Source organism: Scyliorhinus canicula, chromosome 17 (genome assembly GCF_902713615.1).
Source record: "Scyliorhinus canicula chromosome 17, sScyCan1.1, whole genome shotgun sequence".
Classification (NCBI taxonomy): Eukaryota; Metazoa; Chordata; class Chondrichthyes; order Carcharhiniformes; family Scyliorhinidae; genus Scyliorhinus; species Scyliorhinus canicula.
The window spans coordinates 30,917,894-30,945,413 of NC_052162.1; the positions used below are offsets into that span (position 1 = coordinate 30,917,894).

The 27,520-nt window shown below is 44.0% G+C and overlaps 1 protein-coding gene across 1 annotated transcript in view; it reads left to right on the plus strand.

The window, feature by feature from the left end:
* The window catches only part of LOC119952453 (zinc finger MYM-type protein 3-like), a 138,205-nt gene that overhangs the window by 10,178 nt on the left and 100,507 nt on the right, over positions 1-27,520 (plus strand). The window contains 1 exon segment of the mRNA XM_038776229.1: positions 11,409-12,281. Within this exon segment, the coding sequence (XP_038632157.1) occupies positions 11,409-12,281 (873 nt within the window).

Consider the following 27,520-nt stretch of genomic DNA (forward strand, 5'->3'; position numbering starts at 1 on the left):
TGTGTGGTGCCACTGGAAACCACTTGCCATTTACTAAAATATCTATTGATCTTTCTTGACACTGAGCCAACTTTGGATCCAACCTGCCACATTTCCATGTCCCATGGGCTTTTTATTTTCTAACCAGTCTGCAATGTGGCACATTATCGAATGCATTACAAAAACCCATGTAGGCCACATCCACTGCAGTACCCTCATCAATCCTCCTTGTTACTTCCTCAAATAATTTGCAACTTGCTGTTAAAACCATGCTGATTATCTCTAATTTAAAAAAAATATAAATTTAGAGTACCCAATTCATTTTTTCCAATTAAGGGGCAATTTAGCGCGACCAGTCCACCTAACATGCACATTTTTGGGTTGTGGGGATGAGACCCATGCAAACACGGAGAATGTGCAAACTCTACACGGACAGTTCCCCGGAGCTGGGATCGAACCCGGGCGCTTGGTGCCGTAAGGTCTGCGCCACCGTGCTGCTCTGAAGCCCAATATTCTCACTGTTATCCTTCCCCTTCAACTGCCCCAAAAACCAAACCTCTAACCCACAAATAAAAATGAATAAACATCCTAAAATGAGAGATAAGGCTGTATACAGCATTTCAACCCTTCTTTCAGTCCAGAACCAAACCCCAGTCTCATTTCTCATTTTAACCCCAGTCCTTCAATCTTCGCAGGTGCCTCCACCATATCAAAGTAGTAGTCCCTCAAGTTATAGGTCACCGTTCGCTTCACCTGGTAGACCATGCCGAACCTCTCACCATTGCTGAAGAATGCTGCCTTCACCTGACCAAAGCCATCCACCTTTTCGCCACTTCACGGTTAAGTCCTGGTATATACAAATACCAGCTTCTTCCCATTTCACATTGTGCCTTTGTTTTTCCCAACTAAGGACCTTCTCCTTGACATGGATTTTGTGGCAACAAATTATGACCGCCCGTGGCAGCTTATTTGCCTTCAGCTTGGGCCTGAGCGACCCATGGACCCTGTCCAGTTCGTACCGGAAGGGTTCTTCCCCCTCCCTCAACCATTCCGCTAACATCTTCATGGAGTACTCAGTCGGCCTCGGGCCCTCTACCCCTCAGGCAAGCCCACAATTCCCTTATTCTGCCGCATCAACCTGTTCTCCAGGTCCTTGTTTAGGGCTGGTTTAGCACAGTGGGCTAAATAGCTGGCTTGTAAAGCAGAATAAGGCTGCAGCGTGGGTTCAATTCCAGCCTCCCCGAATAGGTGCCGGAATGTGGTGACTAGGGTCTTTTCACAGTAACTTCATTGAAGCCTACTCGTGACAATAAGCTATTATAAGGTCCTCCACCTTCGCTGCAAGTGCTTTGTTGCCTCCACCACCCTCCGCAGCTCCTCACCCATCGAGTTTCCTCGCCCTCTTCAGCTTCCCTCCTTGTCCCGTACCTCGGCCGATGTCTTAAGTATCGCCACCTTCAACTGGTGCCGTTGCCTCTTTCACCAGCTCCTTCATTGTCACCGTCATCTCCTTCATTTGTTTGGCGAACTGCCTCTCAAACTCCAGCCATCACCTCGGTCAAAGTCTCGAAGGTGAAGGGCGCGGCCCAACCCAGCCTCTGTCATCATTTCTGCTGCCGGGCTGACCTGTTCACATGACTCTGAACTTTCCCCCTCCCCTTCTTCCCGGTTTTTTTTTTTTCCCTTTTGACATTCCCCTCCTTCCCCATGTCTTCCTGCACCAGCTTATTAACCCCCACTGGAACTGGGCATTAAATTCTAAAAAACAGAACTTCAAGCAGGAGCTACCCAATGTTGCACTTCCACCTACATGCCGCCACCGGAAGTCTGGAATTAAAAGTCTAATGACCATGAAACAATTGTCGTTAGAACCCACCTGGTTCACTAATGTCCTTTCGGGAAGGAAATCTGCCACTGTTGCCTGATCTGGCCTACGTGTGACTCTGGACCCACAGCAATGTAGTTGACTCTTAAATGTCCTAGCAAGCCTCTCCATTGTATTCAACTGCTACGGAAATGCAAAAGAAGGAATAAACTGGATGGAACACCCGGCATCGAACCGATGATGGCAAACCCAGCCCTGCAAAGTCCTTACTAACATCTAGGGGCTTGTGCCAAAGTTGGGAGGGCTGTCTTGCAACCTAGTTTTTTTCATAAATTTAGAGTACCCAATTCATTTTCTCCAATTAAGGGGCAATTTAGGAAGCCAATCCACCTACTCTGCACATCTTTGGGTTGTGGGGGCGAAATCTACGGTAACATGGGGAGAATGTGCAAACTCCACACGGAGTGACCCAGAGCCAGGATTGAATTTGGGACCTCGGTGCCGTGAGGCAGCAATGCTAACCACTGTGCCGCCGTGCTGCCCTCTCGCAACCTAGTTAAGCAAGCCTGACATCGTCTGTGAGGTATGCTTCTGTGAGTATGATTTATCCTGAACACCACTATCGCCATTCCTGTGTATGTCTTGTCTCACCGGCAGGACAGATCCAGCAGAGGTGGCGGCACAGTGGTATACAGTCAGGAGGGAGTTGCCCTAGACTCCTCAACATCAACTCTGGACCCCATGAAGTTTCAGGCTTCGGGTTAAACATGGCAAGGAAACCTGCTGAATCAGTACTCCATGTTGAACGCCACTTTGAGGAAGCACTGAAATGGCGAGGGCACAGAATGTGCTCTGGGTTTGGGACTTCATATGTCCATCATCAAGAGTGACTTGGTAGTATCGCCACAGACCGAGCTAGCTGGGTCCTGAAGGACATAATTGCTGGACTGGGACTGCTGCAGGTCGTGAGGGAACCAGCGAGCGAAAAACATATTTGATTTTAGCCGTACCAATCTGCCTGCTGCAGATGCATCTTTCCATGACGGTATTGGTAGAAGTGACCAGCACACAGTCCTTGTGGATACAAAGTCCTGTCTTCACATTGCTGATACCTTCCATAGTGTTGCGTGGCACTACCACCGTGCTAATTGGGATAGTCTTTGAACAGATTTAGCAACTCAAGACAGGGTATCCATGAGGCACTGTGGAGCAGCAGCAGAATTGTATTCAACCTCATGGCCCCGCATATCCCCCACTCTACCATTACCACCAAGCCAGAGGGTTAACCCTGATTCAATGAGCGTGCAGGAGAGCATGCCACGAGCAACATCAGGCATACCGAAAAATTAGATATCGACCTGGTGAAGCTGCAACACAGGACTACTTTGTGGCAAACAGCATAAGCAGCAACAAATGCATCAGATCAAAGCTCTGCAGCCTTGCCACATCTCCGCTGTTTGGAGTCAAAGGTACAAAGGAAGATGGCTGTGGTGGTTGGAAGTCAATCTTCTCAACTCCCAGGACGTCAAAGCAGGAGTTACTCAGGGTAGTGTCCTAGGCCCAACCATCTTCAGCTGCTTCATCAGTGACCTTGCTTCCAGCAAGACCTGGGCAATATCCAGGCTTAGGCTGACATGTGGCAAGTTATATTCATGCCACACAAGTATCAGGCAATGACCATCACCTACAAGAGAGGATCTAACCATCGTCTGATGACATTCAACGGCATTTATATCGCTGAATCCCCCACAATCAATCTTTTAAAGGGAATTACCATTGATCTATCCATACTAATACTGTCGTTACCAGGGCAGGTCAAAGGCTAGTGCCATGTGAGAGTACCTTTAAGAAATGGGTGTTTATAAGTGATGTCAGAGTGTGTGTGGAGCTGGGCTGTCTCAGCTTTTTTACTTTCGTTTTCGGCTGTTTGCTGCACGGTGTGTTTTAGTTTTGTTTTCACTGTTATCAGAAGTGAATGTCAACCTGATGTGCTTCAGTTAATAGGTGTTTCTTTTGTCTTCTGGATGTTGTTTGGGAAGTTATCAAGGATTACTTTGTCCTGTATTCTTTGGGGGTTGTATTTGAATTGATGGTTGCGAAGATGTTCACTACATGTTTTAAAAAGGTTAACTTGAGTTCATAGAATAAACATTGTTTTGCTTTAAAAAATACGTTTCCATTTCTGTATCACAGCTGTAGAGTGGGCCATGTGCCCCCCATACCACAATCTATTAAAAGTTGTCGGTCAGGTGAACTCCATGATACACTTTGGAGTTCTCTAAACCCTGGCCTATAACTCTAGAAATCCTTTGACCTTCCTAACCCACAACGTCTGGAAGGACAAGAGCGGCAGATACCTGGTAACCCCACCACCTGGAGGTTTCCCTCCAAGTAACTCACCACCCTGACTTGGAAAGATGTCTCGGTTCTTTCACTGTCGCTGGGGCAAAATCCTGGGGCTCCTTCCCTAACAGCACAGTGGGTATACTGAACGACTGCAGCGGTTCAAAAAGGCAGCTCATCACCACCTTCTGAAGGGCATCTAGGGATGGGCAATAAATGCTGGCCTAACCACCGGCGTCCACATCCCGTAAATGAATTTTTAGAAATGGTCAGAATTGACCACCATTGAGTACTGCGATTTCTTCACACCTATCACTCGCGCTCTACTTATGACAAAAAACAATTAACGTCTTAGCTATACCCCCTTGGAGCAGCGATTTGGCCTGGAACGATCTACCCTTGAGTCGAGCGCAAAATCCATGTGTCCTCCCATAATAAGTTGATGGGTGTTACACTTCCTCAGGAAACTACGGAAATTCAGCATGTCCATGTTGACTCTTAGCAATTTTTACAGGTGCACAATAGAAAGCATCCTGTCTGGCTGCATCACAGCCTGGTATGACAACTGCTCAGCCCAGCACCGTAAGAAACTACAGAGTCATGAACACAGCCAGTCCATCACGCGGAACCTCCTCCGTCCATTGACTCTGTCTACACCTCTCAATGCCTTGGGAAAGCGGACAGCATAATCAAAGGCCCCTCCCACCCAGGTTATTCTCTCTTCCATTGGGCAGGAGATAGAAAAGTCTGAGAATACGTGCAACACGTTCAAAAACAGCTCTGCAGTTATCAGACTCCTGAATGACGCAGCATGGGTTCATAAAGGGCAGGTCATGCCTAACTAATTTAGTGGAATTTTTTGAGGACATTACCAGTGCAGTAGATAAGGGGGAGCCAATGGATGTGGTATATCTGGATTTCCAGAAAGCCTTTGGCAAGGTGCCACACAAAAGGTTGCCGCATAAGATAAAGATGCATGGCATGAAGGGTAAAGTAGTAGCATGGATAGAGGATTGGTTAATTAATAGAAAGCAAAGAGTGGGATTAATGGGTGTTTCTCTGGTTGGCAATCAGTAGCTAGTGGTGTCCCTCAGGGATCCGTGTTGGGCCCACAATTGTTCACAATTTACATAGATGATTTGGAGTTGGGGACCAAGGGCAATGTGTCCAAGTTTGCAGATGACACTAAGATGAGTGGTAAAGCGAAAAGTGCAGAGGATACTGGAAGTCTGCAGAGGGATTTGGATAGGTTAAGTGAATGGGCTAGGGTCTGGCAGATGGAATACAATGTTGACAAATGTGAGGTTATCCATTTTGGTAGGAATAACGGCAAACGGGATTATTATTTAAACGATAAAATATTAAAGCATGCTGCTGTGCAGAGAGACCTGGGTGTGCTAGTGCATGAGTCACAGAAAGTTGGTTTTCAGGTGATTAAGAAGGCAAATGGAATTTTGTCCTTCATTGCTAGAGGGATGGAGTTTAAGACGAGGGAGGTTATGTTGCAATTGTATAAGGTGTTAGTGAGGCCACACCTGGAGTATTGTGTTCAGTTTTGGTCTCCTTACTTGAGAAAGGACATACTGGCACTGGAGGGTGTGCAGAGGAGATTCACTAGGTTATTCCCAGAGCTGAAGGGGTGGATTACGAGGAGAGGTTGAGTAGACTGGGACTGTACTCGTTGGAATTTAGAAGGATGAGGGGGGATCTTGTAGAAACATTTAAAATTATGAAGGGAATAGATAGGATAGATGCGGGCAGGTTGTTTCCACTGGTGGGTGAAAGCAGAACTAGGGGACATAGCCTCAAAATAAGTGGAAGTAGATTTAGGACTGAGTTTAGGAGGAACTTCTTCACCCAAAGGGTTGTGAATCTATGGAATTCCTTGCCCAGTGAAGCAGTTGAGGCTCCTTCATTAAATGTTTTTAAGGTAAAGATAGATAGTTTTTTTGAAGAATAATGGGATTAAGGGTTATGGTGTTCGGGCCGGAAAGTGGAGCTGAGTCTACAAAAGATAAGCCATGATCTCATTGAATGGCGGAGCAGGCTCGAGGAGCCAGATGGCCTACTCCTGCTAGTTCTTATGTTCTTATGTTATGGACTGAACTGATCTCTTCACGCATCCTCTGTACTGAGCAGTACTACACTCTGCATGCTTCACCTGATGCCTGTGCCTCTGTATTTACATTGTATATTTATGTATGCCTTTTTTTTTCATGTATGGAACGATCTGTCTAGATTGTACGCAGAACAATACGTTTCACTGTACCGCGGTACATGTGACGATAAATCAAATTCAAATCTGGTATCCTTGCCTGCAGCCGTTTCATGAACATTGTATCATCCGAATTCGGAGTGTACATGTTCATCAACACCCCCGTTACTAGAACATACCTCCCTCCCGCATCTTCTAATACCTTCTCCAAAACAAAACGGGACCCTCTTGTTAGTAGGTATCGCCACCCCCTGGGGCCCTGCTATCAAATCCCGAGTGGAAAAACGTGACTCACCCAAGCCTTCCGAAGACGCGTCTGATCTCGCTTGCATATGTGGGTCTCCTGGAGAAATGTCACATCGACTCCCAACTCCACCATTATCTCAAGTCTTAACATGAGCATTAAAACAGTAAAGTAGTGCACCCGCCCACATCCCTCAAGCTGTGTCCATACCACGATCTCTGATAAAGTTCTCAGCCTGCTCAATAGTTTTGAAATAGATATCTTTTGAGTCAAACATGACCCTTAGCTTTGCTGGGTACACAACCCCAAATTCTACTCCTATATGGAACAGGACCGTCTTCACTTCATTTAAGGCTGCCCGTCGTTTCGCCAGTTCTGTGACAATGTCCTTGTAAACCCTTACCATGCTGTCCCAGTTGATGTTTCGGGCTTTCTCGGTCCATTCCAGGACCACCTCCATTCTCAGAAACAATGAAACCGAATGATAACCGCTCAAAGTGACTCATTCAGTCGCAGTTGTATGTAGCTTACTCTTTGTGGAATGTTCACACAGCCCTGCAGAACATGTATAAAGTTTAAATGTAAGTTCCATTGATATGGAGATAATTACATTTTTCTACAGATATGCATACAGTTGTCTTTTCAAAATTCAAGTGGAAGAAATTGGAGTAATTTAGAACAAACTGAGTTGTGGAGACTGGGTCACCAAGCCTCATGGGCCGCTTGTGGACGATGTGCTAATGTGGAATGCGATCAAGAACGTAACATAATAGAAAATGCTGCCAAGACACTAGATCTGATGAAATCTTACAGGCTCGTGAATTAAAGAATTTTTTTTGAAATAGTTTCATTGTTGTGTCTTTCTGCACCATGCGCATTTTTCCTCGACAGACCCCTTATGAACGCTTTACAAATTGCTAACTATCGCAACCGCATTGAAGAAGATTCAGCTGGCTGGTGAATGGCATTGGTTTGCACTTAAAAGGGTCATAACTTGGATATTTTTAGAAATGTAATGATGGGAGGAGTTTCACGGTGGCTCAGTGGTTAGGACTGCTGCTTCACCTCGCTGAGGACCTGGGTTCAATTCCGGCCCCTGGGTCACTGTCCGTGTGAAGTTTGCACATTCTTCCCATGTTTGCATGGGTCTGACCACCTCAACCCAAAGATGCGCAAGCTCGGTAGATTGGATACACTGAATTGCCCCTTAATGGGGGAAAAAAAGAATTGTGTACTCTAAATTTATTTTAAAAATGTGATGATGGTCATCAAGCATATTAAGTTGTTTCGTTTTTTTTTTGTCTGTTTGCCATTTGCTTCCTGTTGTTACCAGCGCCACCTCTCTCATTCCCTCCTGCTCCCCAAACCTTCAGGTGACAAATACCACCTAGAATACAAAACTGCCTTCATGTTTGCAGAGCTGCTGTTTTGCATTGTCATTGAGCCATAACTCCCTTGGAATGAGTTCCCGGGCCCAGTGTTGCAATCCAAAAGAATCAGAATAAAAGAGGACATGGCCCCTTTTTTTTGGGGGGGACTGGCTGCTGTACAGCAGGTGAGTTTAAAAAGTTCCATTGACAATAACAGACCAGGGAGATGGTAAATGGATGGGATTTGGCAGGTGTGGGGTGGAGAGGGATACAGACATTGGTGGGGAACGGGACAGCCGTTGGGGAGTAGTGGAGGAAGGTGCTTGCATGGGGTGACCATTGTGGGGCAGGGGGAAGGCTCTGGGATGGGACAGCTATTTGAGGGGAGGAGGGGATGGAATGGAATGAAGACAGGACAGCCAATGTGGGAGGGGGGGGGGGGGTTGAAATGTGGGGGTGGGAAAGGCAGGTGCCGGGTATTGTGGAGGTGGAAGAGGTGGACGTCGGGATGGACATTGTGCTAGTGGGGAGGGGGGAGAGAGTTGGAGATGGTGTGCTGGACAGACATTATGGTGTTGTTGGGTGGTGGATGGTGTTTTGTGGGGGGAATCCTGGGTGGGTATTTATGCTGAGGTTAGAAGTGGTTTTATTTCTTATGATTTCAAAGTAACTATTCGCATAACATTAGTAAAGCCATCCAAGGTTGGCAATTTAAATAGCTTTGTCGGATGGTTCCCAGCACAGTGAAATTGTCCAGTGGAAGTTAGCACGCCTGGATAATTGTTGCGTAACCCATATCTGGGAACCTCCGAGAGAGATTTCCCCCGGGCCTATTTGGATACCCTTCAAATCCGATGCTGGAGAGCTAGGAAGTTATGGGCCATTGTGTTTATTTTGCAAGATTTCTGGATTTTTGTAACATTTTGTGAGGTGTTTTTTTTTTTAAGTGCCCTATTTATTTTCCCCGCAATAAGGGCAATTTATCGTGCCGAATCCATCTACCCTGTGCATCTTTGGGTTGTGGGGGTGAGACCCATGCAGACATGGGGAAGAGTGTAAACTCCACACAGACAGTGGACCAGGTGCCGTGATTGAATCCTGGTCCTCAGTGCTGTGAGGCAGCAGTGCTAATCACTGCACAACCGTGCCGCCTTACTTCTGCCCATTTGTCTATGAAACATGCAAATAAGTAGCATTTCTGGTCATGCAGAAAGTGAATTTCTGTACCGTTGCAGATTTAATTCTTGTTGAACGGATTGTCATTGGTCTGTCTTATGAATCTAATGTTCTTGACCCATTGACTGAGAAAATGCATACGCTGTGCGATAATCCTGTTGGACCATAAGACATGGGAGCAGAATTAGGCCACTCGTCCCATCGGGCCTGCTCCGCCTTCACTCATGGTGACATCGTGTCTCAAATCATGACCATTATCCTGACTTCTCCCCATATCCCCTGATCCTCTTATTAATCAAGAACTTATCTATGTCTTAAAGACACTCAGTGATTTGGCCTCAACAGCCTTCTGCGGCAAAGAGCTCCACAGATTGACCACCCTCTGGCTGAAGAAATTCCTCCTTTGTTTTAAATGAGTTTTTTAGTATGAGATTGTACCCTCTGGTTCTAGATTTTCCTCCTAGTGGAATCCTCCTCTCCTATGTGCAGTGTTAATATTGCACATTTGATCCATCACACTTAAATCCATTGACCGCTGGAAACCTTGTCAAGGTTGAAGCAGAGCACATTGGAAGAAATCGATAAGGAGAAAAATCTTTCAATTTTTCAATATATTCTCTGAGATGCTGCTGACATCTGCAGGATTTGCTTGTCTACCAGTCCTGATCCTGTGGAACAGCATTTGAAATATTCTACTGGTCAGGGATCAAACCCTCCACTTGCTGCCCGCTGCTGACCAACCAAGGTTGCAGGTTACCTCCAAATCTGTGCACACAAATTTCTGCGAGCGTGCCTGTGTTTGTAAATTTGATTTTAACCCCTGCATTGTTGAGTGCTGCCTAAACTTAGAAATACAAACTGTGGTTGACACTTTTCTGTTAAAATTGTGTTGCGATCCCACTTTACACCATCTTGATCTGTTTCTTTCTTCCTGGTCTTAAAACTCCCCGACCTCAGCAAGCAGAGATAAACTATGATTGCAAACTATGATGGCAAAAGAGGTGCTGAATATGATCCAAGGTTGTTAGCCGTTTAGCTGCTCTTGTATAAAGTCAAAAATTCTGCTCCTTGTCACAGACACCTTTTTATTTTCCTTTAACACAACTCTGTACAAAAACTCTCATCACATCACATGCCCCAAAGGCCGCCTGAAGCTTCTTTACATATCACTGTCAATTATTGGATACTTAACATAAATGAGACATTTACTTGGAATGTCTCTTCACCCATTCCTTAACAGAGGTTGTTTTCCAAGTACATTATTTGGCCTCGTGCCTGACTTTGAACAGGTGTTATCTCTGAGAAGTTTAGCTTTTGCACCTGTAATTGTATGTTCTTCCCAAGGAGTGAAATCCATCTCTTCAATTTTTGTGTTTCTGAGACCATGCTGAAATGCAAAATGTCCCATTATTGTGTTAAATTACTTTGATGCATTTACCCCAAACATTTTATGGTTGGAATGCACAATGGTAAGCCTATATACGAACAATGAACTAATGAGAAAAGCTCCGTCAGTAATATTTATTCACTTTGAGCACAAACAAAATGAGTGAAGTCTTAGATTTTTATTTGATAGTGGTATGAGGGAAGAGACTTTGAGTTTGTTCATTGTGTGCTGACTGATGGACAATGCAACTTCAAATTGTTGGTGTCAAGATTCTGCTGAGAGATTCACAAATCCATCCTGCTCTGTTTATTGGGAAAAAAATCAAGTTTATGAGCAGTTGTGACTTTTCCATTTTCTCGATGTGTAAATGGGGTATTACTGACATGCATTGGACCAGGAATCTCTTGAGTAATCTGATTTCATTTTGTTCTGGATGCTTAATTGGCATTGATGGCCTTTGATTAAGCCCAGGATTCCTGCTGTTGATGAGCATCCAGAAACTTTTGCTGGGAAGTGCATGCCTTTGGGTGTTGATTAAGAACGGTATCTTGTTTGGTGGTGATGTCTCTACAGTTGTGCAATTTTCCCTCACTAAGAATCTTCACGGGTGAGGTATCGAGACTGGCTGTGTAGCAGTATTATGGCCTCTCAGCATAAGTTAGTACTTCCAGAAAAAAATGGGAATGAATTAATTTGGCAGTTTTGTCTGTTTTGCATGATTGGTGAAAAACTGTCATTCGCCACTCGGCTGCAGAGTTGTCATCACTATGTCAATTTAGGTATAAAGACTGCATTCTGCAACTTTTTTATTTGTTTTTGCAAAGAGCTTGCTGCTAACCAGCTGTTTCTTTCTGTATTTTCCTTTATAGTCGATGTGTTCTGTCTGAACATGGATGTTAGCAATGATGCAGAATCTACAAATTGTCTTCCTAAGCAAAATGTCCCAAATAACAGGAGTGATCTGACTGCTTCTGTGAATATGGACCTTTCACTTGATGCATCAGAGCCTTGTTCAGAAAGAGAACAGAACTCCACTACCGATGAAGCAGGTTCCCTAAAGACGCCACCAGTTAATGAGCAAGTCACAGTAAAGCTGAATACTGATGGAGGCAATGAGGTGTGGATTAAACCAAAAAGTTTCAGTGAAGGAAATTGTGAAAGAAGAGAATTAGAGGCATTTTATAATGACTCCCCTTTAGGGGAAGGACACACAGGTCCTTCGGTCTACAGACTGAATGATCCTTGCAGAGCTGATGATGAGGTTGGTACCATGGACTATATGCTACAGTCAGTGGATCCTACATCCAACAAAGAGGCAGGTGACCTGAAAGGGAATCCCGAAAATAACCTAGTCTTGGATTCTCCTGAGAACCAACCCAAACATGTGGATACAAAGCATAAAACCGAAGTCACAGAATCAGCACTCCAAACTGACAGACTTGCAGATATTGGAACCCAAGAAGAAAATTTGCAGATGGAGCCCAGTGTGCAAGAAACTGATGTTAAGGCAGACAACCGTTCGCAGCAACCCTCTGATGGTAAAGGTGGAAGATCAGTTCCAGTTGAGGAAGAGGTACAGGTAGTTTGCAATGTGAAAACTGTGGAGGATCCTGAGGACATAGAACTGATCCAAGAAGAAGGTAATGCACAAGGTGATGAGCTGGAAGGAAAGGAAAGCGACACATCTGAGACTCTACCAAAAATAACTTCCACTGTGGGAACGTCAACAGAAACTATTAAAGGTGAGCAGCTTTCATTTTCTAAATGGCTCAATTGGCATACATAGCTTCTTCTGATCAGTCAATGGGTGAATATATTATCCAGTGTAAGGTTTTGATGTATGCCTGTCTGCCCCTCCTAAAAAGTTTAGTTGTGCTGCTTTATGTTGAATGCCACAAATCGTGAAATCATTTGGGTGAAATACTTGTTTTGATGTTGCAGTTCACAGAACCTGAAAATGGGCATTCAGGTCCACCTAAGTTCAGAAGGCTTTTTGCTACCTATACTTCAAATTATTATCTGGCCTTGCCTTCTTTCTGTGGTTAATACGTATCTTGCATATCTCTTGTAAAGTTATGCCTCCTTTCTAGTCTGCTTTCCATCCATGAATATGAAAATATGAACAAAGACCTGCAAAACATTTGTGAAGAAATTAGTCTCTTAATTAGCAATTGTAGATTATGCCCATTCCATGCAAATCTACCTTTCTCATGTCATACCCGTCCCATTCACCTCTGTCAAATAACAACCCCCCCCCCCCCCCCCCCCCCCCCCCCCCCCCTCCTGAAGGGAAATTATTGACTAATTCATTCTCTATTATTTTTTATTTTTTAATTTGAACCTCATGTCTGCCATCACTGATTTTCGGAAAATATTTTTGTTTATGTGGTTACAGTGACAGCTCTGGAAGCAAGTAAAATTAAAATGTGTAATGCGACATAATTTAAAAATATACATGCATAAACTTGTGACGATGAAACTGGAAGTGAAACATCTTTTGTGGTTGGTGTCAGAATGTGAATCAAAAGAAACATATGTTAAAATACGTTGCATGTAGCAAAAGGTCTGCCTTTACTTCCCGACAATATGTAAAGAACGTGGTGATGTGATTCAGAGACCATCCTAATAATATTTATTGTCACAAGAAGGTTTACATTAACACTGCAATGAAGTTACTGTGAAAATCCCCTAGTCGCCACACTCCGGCGCCTGTTCAGGTACACAGCGCGAATTCAGAATGTCCAATTCACCTAACAAGCATGTCTTTTGGGACTTGTGGGAGGAAACGGGAGCACCCGGAGGAAGCCCACACAGACACAGGGAGAATGTGCAGACTCTGCACAGCAGTGACCCAAGCCGTGAATTGAACCTGGGACCCTGGCATTGTGAAGCAACAGTGCTACCCACTGTGCTATCGTGCCGGCATTCTCTTGCTGAGAACAGTTTAACTTTGCAAACGCAATATTCCCACAGTGGCTACAAAATGGCTATGACAGTCCTGTATAAATTCTATTCTAATTATGGTATCACAGTAACTGTAACTTTACAATGTAATTTCATTCTTGATTACTGTTCACCTGCCAAGTCAGTCACCATCCTGACTTAGAAATATATCGCTGTTCCTTCACTGTTGCTGGGGCGAAATCCTGGAACTCTTCTCCAACAGCACTGATGTACCTATACCTCTGAGACTACAGCGGTTAAAGAACGCAGTTCATCACCACCCTCTGAAGGGCAACTAGGGATGAGCAAAAAGTGCTGACCTAACCAGCGACACCTGCATCCCATAAATTAATTTTTAAAAAACTATTGAAATACGAGATGCATCTGATAAATTTGGGAACCTGACATAGTCCAGTTGTACCTTAGCTTGAAAAGGGAAAATCCCATTCCCAAACCTGATGAAAAATAAATTTATAATCAAATAGTATTCTCTAATGTAAATTTGATTGTTGTGTTAGCCTGTACTCTTTGATTAGGAGCCTCTGCTGCCAAAAGGACTCATGCCTGCATATCTGTACTCAGCAGAGATGATCTTTGGTGCTGGGGGCTGTTGACACGCAATCAACAGCTTACTGAGGAGTTGAGTTAGCAGCAGAAACAACAGTTAGGGTGGCCACCTGATCTGAGCTGTTGCATCCTCTTCAAAATACACATGATGTATCTCAAAATCAGCAATCCCAGGGCTGACACGATGCACGATTTTGGGCTGGATGGCTCAGGCATGGATTGGTGTGAAAGAGATGAAGTGGACAATCAGTCCTGTGCTGCACCATACCATTGTAGTCCATGCTGAGTTGTCCAGGCACAGTATCATTACTCAAATTAAATTGATCCACAGCAATTTGTGAAAATGTCCGGTTTTCAAGCAACTCTGGTTTCTGGACACTGGATTTGAGACACTATGTTGTACACTTTTGATTGTACAACCCCTCCATGTTATTACTTCTGAAGAGCATCATCAATTCTTGTCCCCACCATGTGTCTCAATTTTACCAATCTAATCCTAAATCGACTAATATCCTGGTCACTATTTATCATGTTGCCAAATTTAGTATCATTTGCAAATGTCAAATGTGGTTTCTTTATCCAGGCCCAAGTTATAAATTACATTTACGTACTCTATTAGTTCATTCAAAGAACTTAATCAAGTTAGTGAGATGCAAGTTACCAAATACTAGGCTATCCCTTATTATCCTCTGCTTCTCCAAGTGATAATTAACGTTTTCTTTGTCATAGGTCACTAATGGGTTTCCCACAGTTGCTGTTAGCCTGATTTCTCATAATAATTAGGTTTATTCCCTTTTTTGAACAGGCTTGTAACATTTGCAAACCTCCAGTCCTGCTGTTGTATCCAAGGCGGATTGAAAGATTGTGGCCAAAGCTTTTACTGTCTCTATGGCAATTATCATGGGGGATTTTAATCTACATGTCAATTGGTCAAACCAGGTCGGCCAAGGCCGCCTTGAGGCGGAGCTTATAGAATGTATCTGCGATCGTTTCCTTGAACAGTATGTAATGGAACCTATGGAGGAGCAAGCTACCCTAGATCTGGTCCTGTGTAATGAGTCGGGGATAATTAATGATCTCATAGTTAGGGATTCTCTTGGAAGGAGCGATCACAGTATGGTTGAATTTAAGATACAGATGGAGTGTGAGAAGGTAAAATTCAATACCAATGTCTTGTGCTTAAACAAAGGAGATGACAATGGGATAAGGGAGGAGTTGGTTTAGCACAGGGCTAAATAGCTGGCTTTTAAAGCAGACCATAACAGGCCAGCAGCATGGGTTCAATTCCCCATCCAGCCTCCCCGAACAGGCGCTGGAATGTGGCGACTAGGGGCTTTTCACAGTAACTTTATTTGAAGCCTACTTGTGACAAGCGATTTCCATTCACTTAATTTCAAATTGGCTAAGGTAGACTGGGAGTAAAGACCTTATGGTTGGACAAAGTGAGGAACAGTGAAGGACTTTAAAGCAATTTTTTTTCATTGTGCTCAGCAAAAGTATATCCCAGTGTAAAGGAAGGACTGCAGGAAGAAAAGGGATAATCAACCATGGATATTGAAGGAAATAAAGGAGGGTAATGTTTAAAAGTCAACACAGAGCCACGAAAAAAGCTATAAAGAAAAGTTAGATAGTTTATGAGACTAAATGAGCTCAGAATATAAAAACAGATAGCAAACATTTCTACAAATATATAAAATGAAGAAGAGTGGCTAAGGTCAACATTGGTCCTTTGGAGGATGAGAAGAGGGATTTAATAATGGGAAATGACCGAGCCATTGAACAGGTATTTTGTGTCTGTCTTCACAATGAAAGACACAAGGAACATGAGGCTATGGCAGGTGAAACTAGAAACGATCACGAAGGACGTCGTGTTTGGCAAGCTAATGGGGCTAAAGGTAGACCAGTCTCCTGGATCTGATGGAATGCATCCCAGGGTAGTAAAAGAGATGGCAGGCAAAATAGCAACTGCTAGTGGACTCTGGGGCGTTTCGGGCAGATTGGAAAACAGCAAATGTGATTTCACCGTTTAAAAAAAGGAGGTTGAAGAAAGGCAAGTAAGTATAGGCCTGTTAGCTTAACTTCTGTAGTGGAGAAAATGCTTGAATCTATCATCAAGGAAGAAATAAGGAGCCATCTGGATAGAGATAGTCCCATTGAGCAGACGCAGCATGGGTTCATGAAAGACAGGTCATGTTTCATTAATTTCCTGGAATACTTTGAGTACGGTGGACAGTGGGGAACCGATGGATGTGGTGTATCTGGATTTCCAGAAGGCATTCAACGTGGTGCTGCACAAAAGGCTGGTGCATAAGATACAGTTGCATGGCAATACAGATAATGCATAAGCATGTATTGGTTAACTAACAGAAAGCAAAGAGTGGGAATAAATGGGTGTTTTTCTGGTTGGCTATCAGTGGCTAGTCGTGTGCCTCTGATCACTATTGGGACCACAATTGTTTACAATTTACTTAGATGATTTGGAGTTGGGGTCCAAGTGTCATGTGTCAAAGTTCGCAGATGAAACTAATATGAGTGGTAGAGCAAAGTGTGCAGAGGACACTGAAAGCCTGCAGAGTGATATGGATAGTTAAAGTGAGTGGGCAACGGTTGGTAAATATGACGTCATCCATTTTGGTAGGAGCAACAGCAAAATGGCCCATTACTGAAATGGTGAAAAATTGCAGCATGCTGCTGTGCAGAAGACCTGGGCGTCCTTGTGCATGAATTGCAAAAGTTAGTTTGCAGGTGCAGCAGATAATTAAGAAGGCAAATTGCTAGAGGGATGGAGTTTAAAAACAGGGAGATTATGTTACAGCTGTATAGGGTGTTGGTGAGGCCACACCTGGAGAACTGTGCATAGTTTTGGTCTCCCTATTTGAGAAAGGATGTACTGGCTGGCACTGGAGGAAGTGAAGAGATTCACTAGGTTGATCCCGGAGTTGAGAGAATTGGCTTATGAGGAGAGACTGGAACTATACTCATTAGAATTTAGAAGAATGGAGGGGGGGGTTCTTATAGAAACATCTAAAATTATGATGGGACTAGATGAGGTAGAAACTGGGAGGTTTTTCTACGGCGGGTGAAACTAGAATTAGGGGGCATAGTCTCAAAATAAGGGGGGGGCAGATTTAGGACTGAGTTGAGGAGGAACTTCTTCACACAAAAGGGTTGTGAATCTGTGGAATTTCCTGCCTAATGAAGCAGTTGAGGCTGCTTCGTTGATTGTTTTTAATGCAAAGATATAAATTTTTGAACAGTAAAGGAATTGACAGTTATGGTGAGCGAGTGGGTAAGTGGAGCTTAGTCCACAAAAGATCAGACATGATCTTACTCAATGGCGGAGCAGGCTTGAGGGGCCAGATTGTCCCATTGAGCAGACGCAGCATGGATTCATGAAAGGCAGGTCATGCCTGCTCTTGCTCTGAGATCTTGTGTTCTACCCAAGCTTCTGTTAGCAACCAAAGATGTATCCTGTCTGGGTTGGGCAGCTTATTAAGTTTGAGTGATATTAACCTTGTTAAGCACCTTGTTCCTACCTGTTTAAATCCAATCCAATATTTTTACGCTCCTCCTCTATTGCAACAATAACTTCAGCCTCTTTTGTAAAGACATGCAAAAGTACCCATTCAGTACCTGTCATGCAGAGTCCCTGCCTCCACCGGATGATTTCTGTGACTGTCCCTATTCAACCCCACCATTCCTTTAACTATCCTTTTACTTTTCATATTTTGATTAAAGATATTCTAGTTCTCTTTTATGTTGTAGCCTTTTCTCATCGTCTCTCTGCTAAGATCAGCAGATCACCTTTTTTCAGTTCGCACTCTGCATTCTGCCTGGTATTCAACTGTCTGGCATTTTTTATTTTTTTCCCCTTTTTCTTTTTTATTTTGACGTCCATCTCTTCAACCATCCAAATCGAGTTTACCTGGTTTTGAATGTCCCATCTTTCCTCCATGTTGGAATATGTTTAGATTGTACATGATTGTTCATTTACTGGTTTCCTGGCCAAACTTTTAATCCAGTCTTCCACATTGCCCAAATTGACTGACCTTCAATTGAGTATTTTCACTGATTTTTCTTTGATCCTTTCTATTGCTACTTTGAATCTAATTATATTTGGATCACTATTACCTGGATGATTCACTGCAACACGCTTCATGAGCTCGCCTTCATTTAAAAAAAATTGAGTACCCAGTTCTTTTTTTTCCCAATTAAGGGGCAATTTAGTGTGGCCAATCGACCTATCCTGCACATCTTTGGGTTGTGGGGGTGAGACCCATGCAAACACTGGGAGAATGTGCAAACTCCACACGGACAGTGACCCAGGGCTAGGATCCTGGCCCTCGGCGCCCCACTCTCCTTGTGAACTAGATCTGTTCATGTCAAAAGCAGCTACTTGAAAGGAGCTTGCACTTCATGCATGCAATTACATCTTTGTGCGAAAAATGCCACGGTAGCACAGTGGTTAGCATTGCTGCTTCACAGCACCTGGATTCAATTCCGGCCTTGGGTGACTAGAGTTTGCATGTTGTGGGGATGAGTCCCACGCAGATGTGGGGAGAATGTGCAAACATCACACTGGCCGGGATCGAACCCGGGTCTTCGGCGCGGTGAGGCAGCAGTGTTAATGACTGCACCACCGTGCCACCCAAGGCCAGTCCGTTTAACATTCCTTGTCCCGTCCATACTTTTCTTTTTACTGTCTTTATCTGACTCTAGCCCTTGATTTCTCTGCCTATCACTTTTCTTATTCTCCTATTCTCCTTGCAGTCTTTTTCTCTTGGTTCTTAACTTTCCCTGCTCTGAACCTTTACATAGATCCCACCACCTGCCATATTAGTTTAAACTCTTCCCAACCGCTCTATCAAGTAGCCCCCCCAATGGGCATCAATCCCAGTCCTGCACAGGTGTAGCATGTACAACTTGTACTGGTCCCACCTCTCCCAGAACCGATCCCAATGCCCCAGGAAACTGAAATCCATCCCCTCGCATAATCTTTTCAGCTGCATATTAATCTTAAATATCCTGCTGGTTCTACTCTGACTGACTAGCACATGGCAATGGTAGTAATCCTGAAGTAACTACCGTTGAGGTCCAACTTTTGAAATTGCTTCCTAGCTCCCTATAATCTCCTTTTCAAACCTCGTCCTATTTTTAAACTGATGCCGTTTGGAGCAATGTGTACCACAACCACTGGCTGTTCACTTTCCCCCTTCAAAATGTCCTGTAACCGCTCCAAGACATATCTCCTCCTCTTCTTTCTTCCCCTCCGCCCCCAAAAAGAATACTTTTTGAAAAGCGTGCACCTTGTATGTATTGATTTTCAATGAAACTTGGGTGTGCTCATTTGAGGACAACTTTAAGTCGGCATTGCAAGTGCAGCAAGCAATTATGAAGGCAACTGGCGGGTGGCAAGGCGATGCAGTAGTTAGCACTGCTGCTTCATGAAATTGAAGAATGTGGGGAGCGGGTGGGAAAATTGAAGCCCAAGATCAGTGATTGATCGTATCAAATGGTGAAGCAGACTCCATGGGCCGTGTGGTCTAATCCCTGATTTAATCTGCCCAAAATTGTAGATTTTAAATGGACATTGTGACTCAGACCCACAGCAATGTGATTAACTCTGAAATGGCCGAGCAAGTCGCTCAGTTCAAGGGCAGATGGGGATGAGCAAATAATGCTGGCCAATCCAGCTATCTTAAAAAAAAAACACAAATAAAAGACCCCAGCTGGAAGATTCTGTCAATAATGGACCACACAATTTAGTAAAATTGTAAAGACTTTGGAGAGGGTGCAGAGGAGGTTACTATAATGGTGCCATGGATTTGAAATGTCGTGAATCTGGAATTGTTATGCTTAAAGCAGACAAATTTAATTGAAGTTTTCAATCTTGAAGTTAAATAAATAAAGGAGAAACTGTTTCCAGTGGCATTAGTGTTGATAATCAGAGCAGACAGTTTTAAGGTTAATCGGCAAAAGAACAAGAGGGGAGATGGGAATTTTTAAACTTGAGTTATTACGAGTATGGGATGCACTGCATAAATGGCTGGTGCAAGCAGATTTAATTGTCACTTTCTAGTAACAACAGCTTATTTGTTTGCACCTTTTAATGTAATTAAATGTCCCTTGGCAGTTAACAGGAGCATTATAAACAAAACATGACAAAAGGCCACATAAGGAGCTATTAAGTGAGATAACCAGAAGGGAAAGTTTGTTCAAAGAGGTAGGTTTTAAGGACTGTGTTAAAGGAGGAAAGCAGGATAGAAACATGTTGGAAGTGATTGTTTTGAGGTTGGGACCAAAAGCAACTGAAGGCACAGCCATCAGTGGTGGATTGAATTAAAACCAAAATTGGATTGGTGCAGAGATCTGAGGGTTGTGGGCTGGATGCTAAATTGCCCTTAATTGGAAAAAATGAATTGGGTACTCTAAATTTATGTAAAAAAAGAGATTGCAAAGAGGGAGATGTGAAGGATTAGAAATCTCTTCTGAGTGGGAAATAAATGTAGAACTAAGAGCCAGTACCAGCACATTGGGCCAAATAGCTTCCTAAACTGCACCATTCTCTGATTCTACATTTGGATACCTTGAGAGTTTGGGTATGGTGTGACCCAAGGAAATGAGCAGGAGGTGAAAGAACATAAAAATAACTGGGAAACCAATCTAGAAAGCTTGGTGACATCAACATTTGATGTCTGACAACACAAGATTTCGGCTGCTGACTCTGACTGAAGAGGAAATGTTATAACATTTCACAATGAAAGTGAATGAAAGGAGACAGGCAGAGCTTAGTGTTGTAATGCTTCCTGGAGACCGATTTGAAAGACACCAGAGAAATCTGGTACTGAGCCAAATATTCAACCAAACAAAAACATACTTTCAATTTCTGCTCCCCATAAGAATTTGCAAACAGCCAGCAATCTAATCTAATTGGGAGATGTCCATACTTCAGTTGAATGACGTTCAAGATTTGGTGGAAGGCGATTATAATCAATGGCCAACCATCTCTCAAGTTTGCCTGTTCTTTTATGGTCAATCTTTGTTATTTTCTCCCCCTTCTTTCCTGTATATTATGCATTGTGTAGTGGAATAGTTTTGAATGCATGTGGTGGTGTCGCTCTCTTGACTCCATTATTGCTGTGTGACTGACAGCTTGTAAGTTTGTGTTAAGGTGGCCTGGGGACTATTTTTGTTCCTTCTGAGTAAATCATGCATTGATTCATATTTTGTTTTAATAAATTTAGAGTTTCCAATTTTTTTTATTCAATGAAGGAGTAATTTAGCGGGGCATCTACCCAGCACATCTTTGTGTTGTGGGGTGAAACCCACGCAGACTTGGGGAGAATGTGCAAACTCCACATGGACAGTATCCCAGGGCCGGGATTCGAACCCAGGGCCGGGATTCGAACCCGGGTCCTCAGTGCCGTCGGCAGCACTGCTAACCTCTGTGCCACCATGCTGCCAGTATTGATTCAGATGACGTAGGGAGAAGAGTTGGCCATTCAAACCCTCCTCTAGCCTTTACTGCCATTCATTGAGATTAATCTGCGACTTATAAGGAACTATGGCTGTGAATTCACCGTGTTCCACAACGTTGCAAACTGAAATATATTCTTAAAAGCACAAGACTTTTACTGCATGCCCATGGGTAAGTTCTGAAACTGAGACGACCCCGCAGATCAGACGCTGGCTTTCCCTCAGAAGATTAAAGAGAAATGGGTACGGAGTCCTACCTGGCCAGGCTGCTAATAATATAAAATGGGTGTTTCCACACACCTGCAAATAGGCTTGCTGTGAAGAAGTGCAGCTAACATAAATCCCAAGGTTTATTCATGAATCTGAATGGTAAAGCTGAGGCGAGAGAAGAGTTAATTGGTACACTAGAAGAAATTACAATTGAGATGGAAGAGGTGTTAGAAGGTGCTTTTGCTTAAATTGATAAGGTACAGGATGGGATGAGATGCATCCAAGGGTACCGAGGGAAGTGAATTGAAATTGCAGAGGCACGGATAATAATCTTCCAGCCTTCCTAAGACACGGGTAGTGCCAGAGGACTGGAGAATTTTGCAAGAGGTAATAAGGAAGATTGATAAGGGTAATTTTAATCTGGTTTATATGAATTTTCAAAAGACATGATACAGTGCCACACAAGACTTGTGAGCAAAATTCTAGCTCATGGAATAAAAGGGGAAGTAAGCACTTGGATAAGAAATTGACTGAGTAACAGTAAACAGTAGTGATGAATGTATTTTTAGATCGGGGGAAGGTATGTAGTCGAGTTCCCCAGGGGTCAGTTTTGGGACTCTTGCTCTTCCTAATGTTATTAATGACCCAGAATGTGATGTCGGGGCATTATTTCAAAATTTGCAGATGATACCAAGATTGGAACTGTGATGAGGGTAGCGTTAAACTACAGAAGCATGTAGTCGTGGTGAATTGAGCAGATAGGCAGCAGATTCCGGGGTTTAGGTGTTTTAGTAAGCTCAGAGAAGGGGGCAAAAGAGGGGGAGGTGTGGCGCTGCTAGTCAAGGACAGTATTACGGTGGCGGAAAGGATGCAAGATGGGGACTCTTCTTCTGAGGTAGTATGGGCTGAGGTTAGAAACAGGAAAGGAGAGGTCATCCTGTTGGGAGTTTTCTATAGGCCACCTAATAGTTCTAGGGATGTAGAGGAAAGGATGGCGAAGATGATTCTGGAAAAGAGCGAAAGTAACAGGGTAGTTGTTATGGGAGACTTTAACTTTCCAAATATTGACTGGAAAAGATATAGTTCGAGTACATTAGATGGGTCGTTTTTTGTTCAATGTGTGCAGGAGTGTTTCCTGACACAATATGTTGACAGGCCAACAAGAGGTGAGGCCACATTGTATTTGGTTTTGGGTAATGAACCAGGCCAGGTGTTAGATCTGGAGGTAGGTGAGCACTTTGGAGACAGTGACCACAATTCGGTGACCTTTACGTTAGTGATGGAAAGGGATAAGTATACCCCGCAGGGCAAGAGTTATAGCTGGGGGAAGGGCAATTATGATGCCATTAGACATGACTTAGGATGTGTAGGTTGGAGAAGTAGGCTGCAAGGGTTGGGCACACTGGATATGTGGAGCTTGTTCAAGGAACAGCTATTGCATGTTCTTGATAAGTACGTACCAGTCAGGCAGGGAGGAAGGGGTCGAGCGAGGGAACCGTGGTTTACCAAAGAAGTGGAATCTCTTGTTAAGAGGAAGAAGGAGGCCTATGTGAAGATGAGGTGTGAAGTTTCAGTTGGGGCGCTTGATAGTTACAAGGAAGGATCTAAAGAGAGAGCTAAGGCGAGCAAGGAGGGGACATGAGAAGTCTTTGGCAGGTAGGATCAAGGAAAACCCAAAAGCTTTCTATAGGTATGTCAGGAATAAAAGAATGACTAGGGTAAGTGTAGGGCCAGTCAAGGACAGTGGTGGGAAGTTGTGTGTGGAGGCTGAGGAGATAAGCGAGATACTAAATGAATACTTTTCGTCAGTATTCACTCAGGAAAAGATAATGTTGTGGAGGAGAATGCTGAGACCCAGGCTATTAGAATAGATGGCATTGAGGTGCGTAGGGAAGAAGTGTTGGCAATTCTGGACAAGGTGAAAATAGATAAGTCCCCGGGGCCTGATGGGATTTATCCTAGGATTCTCTGGGAAGCCAGGGAAGAGATTGCTGAGCCTTTGGCTTTGATTTTTATGTCATCATTGGCTACAGGAATAGTGCCAGAGGACTTGAGGATAGCAAATGTGGTCCCTTTGTTCAAGAAGGGGAGTAGAGATAACCCCGGTAACTATAGGCCGGTGAGCCTCACGTCTGTTGTAGGTAAAGTCTTGGAGAGGATTATAAGAGATACGATTTATAATCATCTAGATAGGAATAATATGATTAGGGATAGTCAGCATGGTTTTGTGAAGGGTAGGTCATGCCTCACAAACCTTATCGAGTTCTTTGAGAAGGTGACTGAACAGGTAGACGAGGGTAGAGCAGTTGATGTGGTGTATATGGATTTCAGTAAAGCGTTTGATAAGGTTCCCCACGGTCGTCTATTGCAGAAAATACGGAGGCTGGGGATTGAGGGTGATTTAGAGATGTGGATCAGAAATTGGCTAGTTAGAAGAAGACAGAGGGTGGTGGTTGATGGCAAATGTTCAGAATGGAGTTCAGTTATGAGTGGCGTACCACAAGGATCTGTTCTGGGGCCGTTGCTGTTTGTCATTTTTATAAATGACCTAGAGGAGGGCACAGAAGGTTGGGTGAGTAAATTTGTAGACGACACTAAAGTCGGTGGAGTTGTAGACAGTGTGGAAGGATGTTGCAGGTTACAGAGGGACATAGATAAGCTGCAGAGCTGGGCTGAGAGGTGGCAAATGGAGTTTAATGTGGAGAAGTGTGAGGTGATTCACTTTGGAAAGAATAACAGGAATGCAGAATATTTGGCTAATGGTAAAATTCTTAGCAGTGTGGATGAGCAGAGGGATCTCGGTGTCCATGTACATAGATCCCTGAAAGTTGCCACCCAGGTTGATAGGGTTGTGAAGAAGGCCTATGGTGTGTTGGCCTTTATTGGTAGAGGGATTGAGTTCCGGAGCCATGAGGTCATGTTGCAGCTGCACAAAACTCTGGTACGGCCGCATTTGGAGTATTGCGTACAGTTCTGGTCGCCTCATTATAGGATGGACGTGGAAGCTTTGGAACGGGTGCAGAGGAGATTTACCAGGATGTTGCCTGGTATGGAGGGAAAATCTTATGAGGAAAGGCTGATGGACTTGAGGTTGTTTTCGTTAGAGAGAAGAAGGTTAAGAGGTGACTTAATAGAGGCATACAAAATGATCAGAGGGTTAGATAGGGTGGACAGTGAGAGCCTTCTCCCGCGGATGGAGATGGCTAGCACGAGGGGACATAGCCTTAAATTGAGGGGTAATAGATATAGGACAGACGTCAGAGGTAGGTTTTTTACGCAGAGTGGTGAGGCCGTGGAATGCCCTACCTGCAACAGTAGTGAACTCGCCAGCATTGAGGGCATTTAAAAATTTATTGGATAAGCATATGGATGATAATGGCATAGTGTAGGTTAGATGGCCTTTAGTTTTTGACTTCCCATGTCGGTGCAACATCGTGGGCCGAAGGGCCTGTACTGCGCTGTATCGTTCTATGTTCTATGTTCTAGATGAAGTTCAACACAGCGGTGCGAGGTGATTCATTCTGGAAGGAAGAATGCGGAGAGACAGTACAAGTAAAGTGAGAAACTCTAGAGGAGGAACAGGGACCTTGGCTTCTGTGCATAAGCCACTGACAATAGCATGACATTTTGAGAAAACACGTAAAAAAGCATTTGAGCTTTATTAATAGGGGCATAGAGTAAGATTATGTTGAACTTGTATGAGACAGTAGTTAGGCCTCATCTAAGATACTACACCCAGTTCTCTCTACTACCCCCACCACCCCCCCAACCAACCCCCTTCCACAAACATTCAATCCCTCTAGCACCAATGAACAGTGGCTGCTGTACATACGATCTACAGCAGTGTTTTTCAAACATTTTTTTCGATTACCCATTTTTACCAACCCGTCGACCTTCGGGACCCATGCCGGCCAACCTTCGTGACTTACACCGGCAGACTTTTGCGACCCGCCATTTTCTCTTGCCTAATGCGAGAGAAGAGTTTGCTTGGTTCTCATGATCTCACTCCAATCAGGTTCACAGAAGAGGGCTATGCACATATCGGGTGACGGTTCAGCCGGTTTCTTTGTGCCGGAAGACGGAAAATCCAGCCTCGCAAATGGAGGTCATTGTGAAGAACAAAAGCAACAAAATGCTTGTTTTACTCTGGTCTGGATACTTATCAGAGACGCTACTCCATAATGCTAACAGTTTCATTGACGTGCCGTGTGGAAACATTCACTCCCCTCCCAGGGCACTCCTCTAATCTAAAACTGCTGTTGAAAGGATATATTTTCAAGGGAAATGGGGAGTAGGAGGGCAAGTAATGTTTAAGCAGATTAGTCATGATCATGCTGAACGGTGGAGCAGGCTCAACAAACCATATGATCCAATCCTGCTATTTCTTATATATTTAAAGGCTTTATAAGGTGAGGAGAGAAATACTGAGATTAAAAGGGTTTAGGGATGTAGTTCAGTAAGTTGAGTAGAGATTGCTGTGAACTTTGCCGTTGATGATGGAGGGAGCGGATGCATTGGAAGTTGAGTTGGATCAAAACCAGAAGAATTGCCATGTAGCAAAGAGTACAGATTGGAGTTGATGGAGAATGAAATCCAAAACGCCTGTGAAGAGGACAATGAAGATGCATGACACTAAAATGCTCTTGAAGTTGGGTTGGGACTGTTGGACTAAGCTGGGGAAAATATATAATTTTTATTAGCATCACAAGTAGGCTTACGTTAACACTGCAATAAGTTACTGTGAAAATCCCCTAGTCGCCACACTCTGGCGCCTGGGTACACGGAGAGAGAATTCAGAAGTCCAAATCACCGAACAAGCATGTTCTTCATGGGTTTGTGAGAGGAAACCCGCACAGACACTGGGAGAACGTGCAGACTCCACACAGATAGTGACCCAAGTCGGGAATTGAACTTGGCACTGTGAAGCACAGTGTAAGGCACTGTGAAGCACAGTGTAAACCACTGTGCTACCGTGCTGCCCATCACATATCTAATGAAACATGCTTGATGGTAAGTGTATGAAATGGAAAATGATTCATTCTGATCATTAATGAGCATATTTTGAGCCGGGATTGAACCTGGGACTTTGGTGCCGTGAGGCATCAGTGCTAACCACTGCACCACTGTGCTGCCCTGAGCATGGCCAATCCACCTATCCATCTCTTCTTTAGGTTGTGGGGATGAGACCCATGCAAACTTAGGAGAATGTGTAAACTCAACACGGACAGTGACCCTGGTCCTCAGCATCGTGAGGCGGCAATGCTAACCACTGTGCCACCCTGCAGCAGTGCTAACATATAAGTAATTCTGAACCATGAGGTCACTGACCATACCACAGGCATAATCAGTCTTACAATATCGTCCAGATAGTAGTCCGTGTATAGGCGTTGGTGAACTATGGCAGGCCCTTTTGACAATGAAGACTGGTACAGCAAAGCCTGAACCGTATTCGCTTTTCCCTGACAGGATAATAGCAAATATACTGGAGAAAAGGCCAGCACGGTGGCGCCGTGGGTTAGCCTTGCAGCCTCACTGCGCCGAGGTCCCAGGTTCGATCCCGGCTCTGGGTCACTGTCCGTGTGGAGTTTGCACATTCTTCCTGTGTTTGCATGGGTTTCGCCCCCACAACCCAAAAATGCAGGGTAGGTGGATTGGCCACGGTAAATTGCCCCTTAACTGGAAAAAATGAATTGGGTACTCTAAATTAAAAAATATATATATACTGGAGTAAAAGCAGGAATTTATACAATCATGCTGTCTTAATTAGTCTTTTTATTCATTGTTC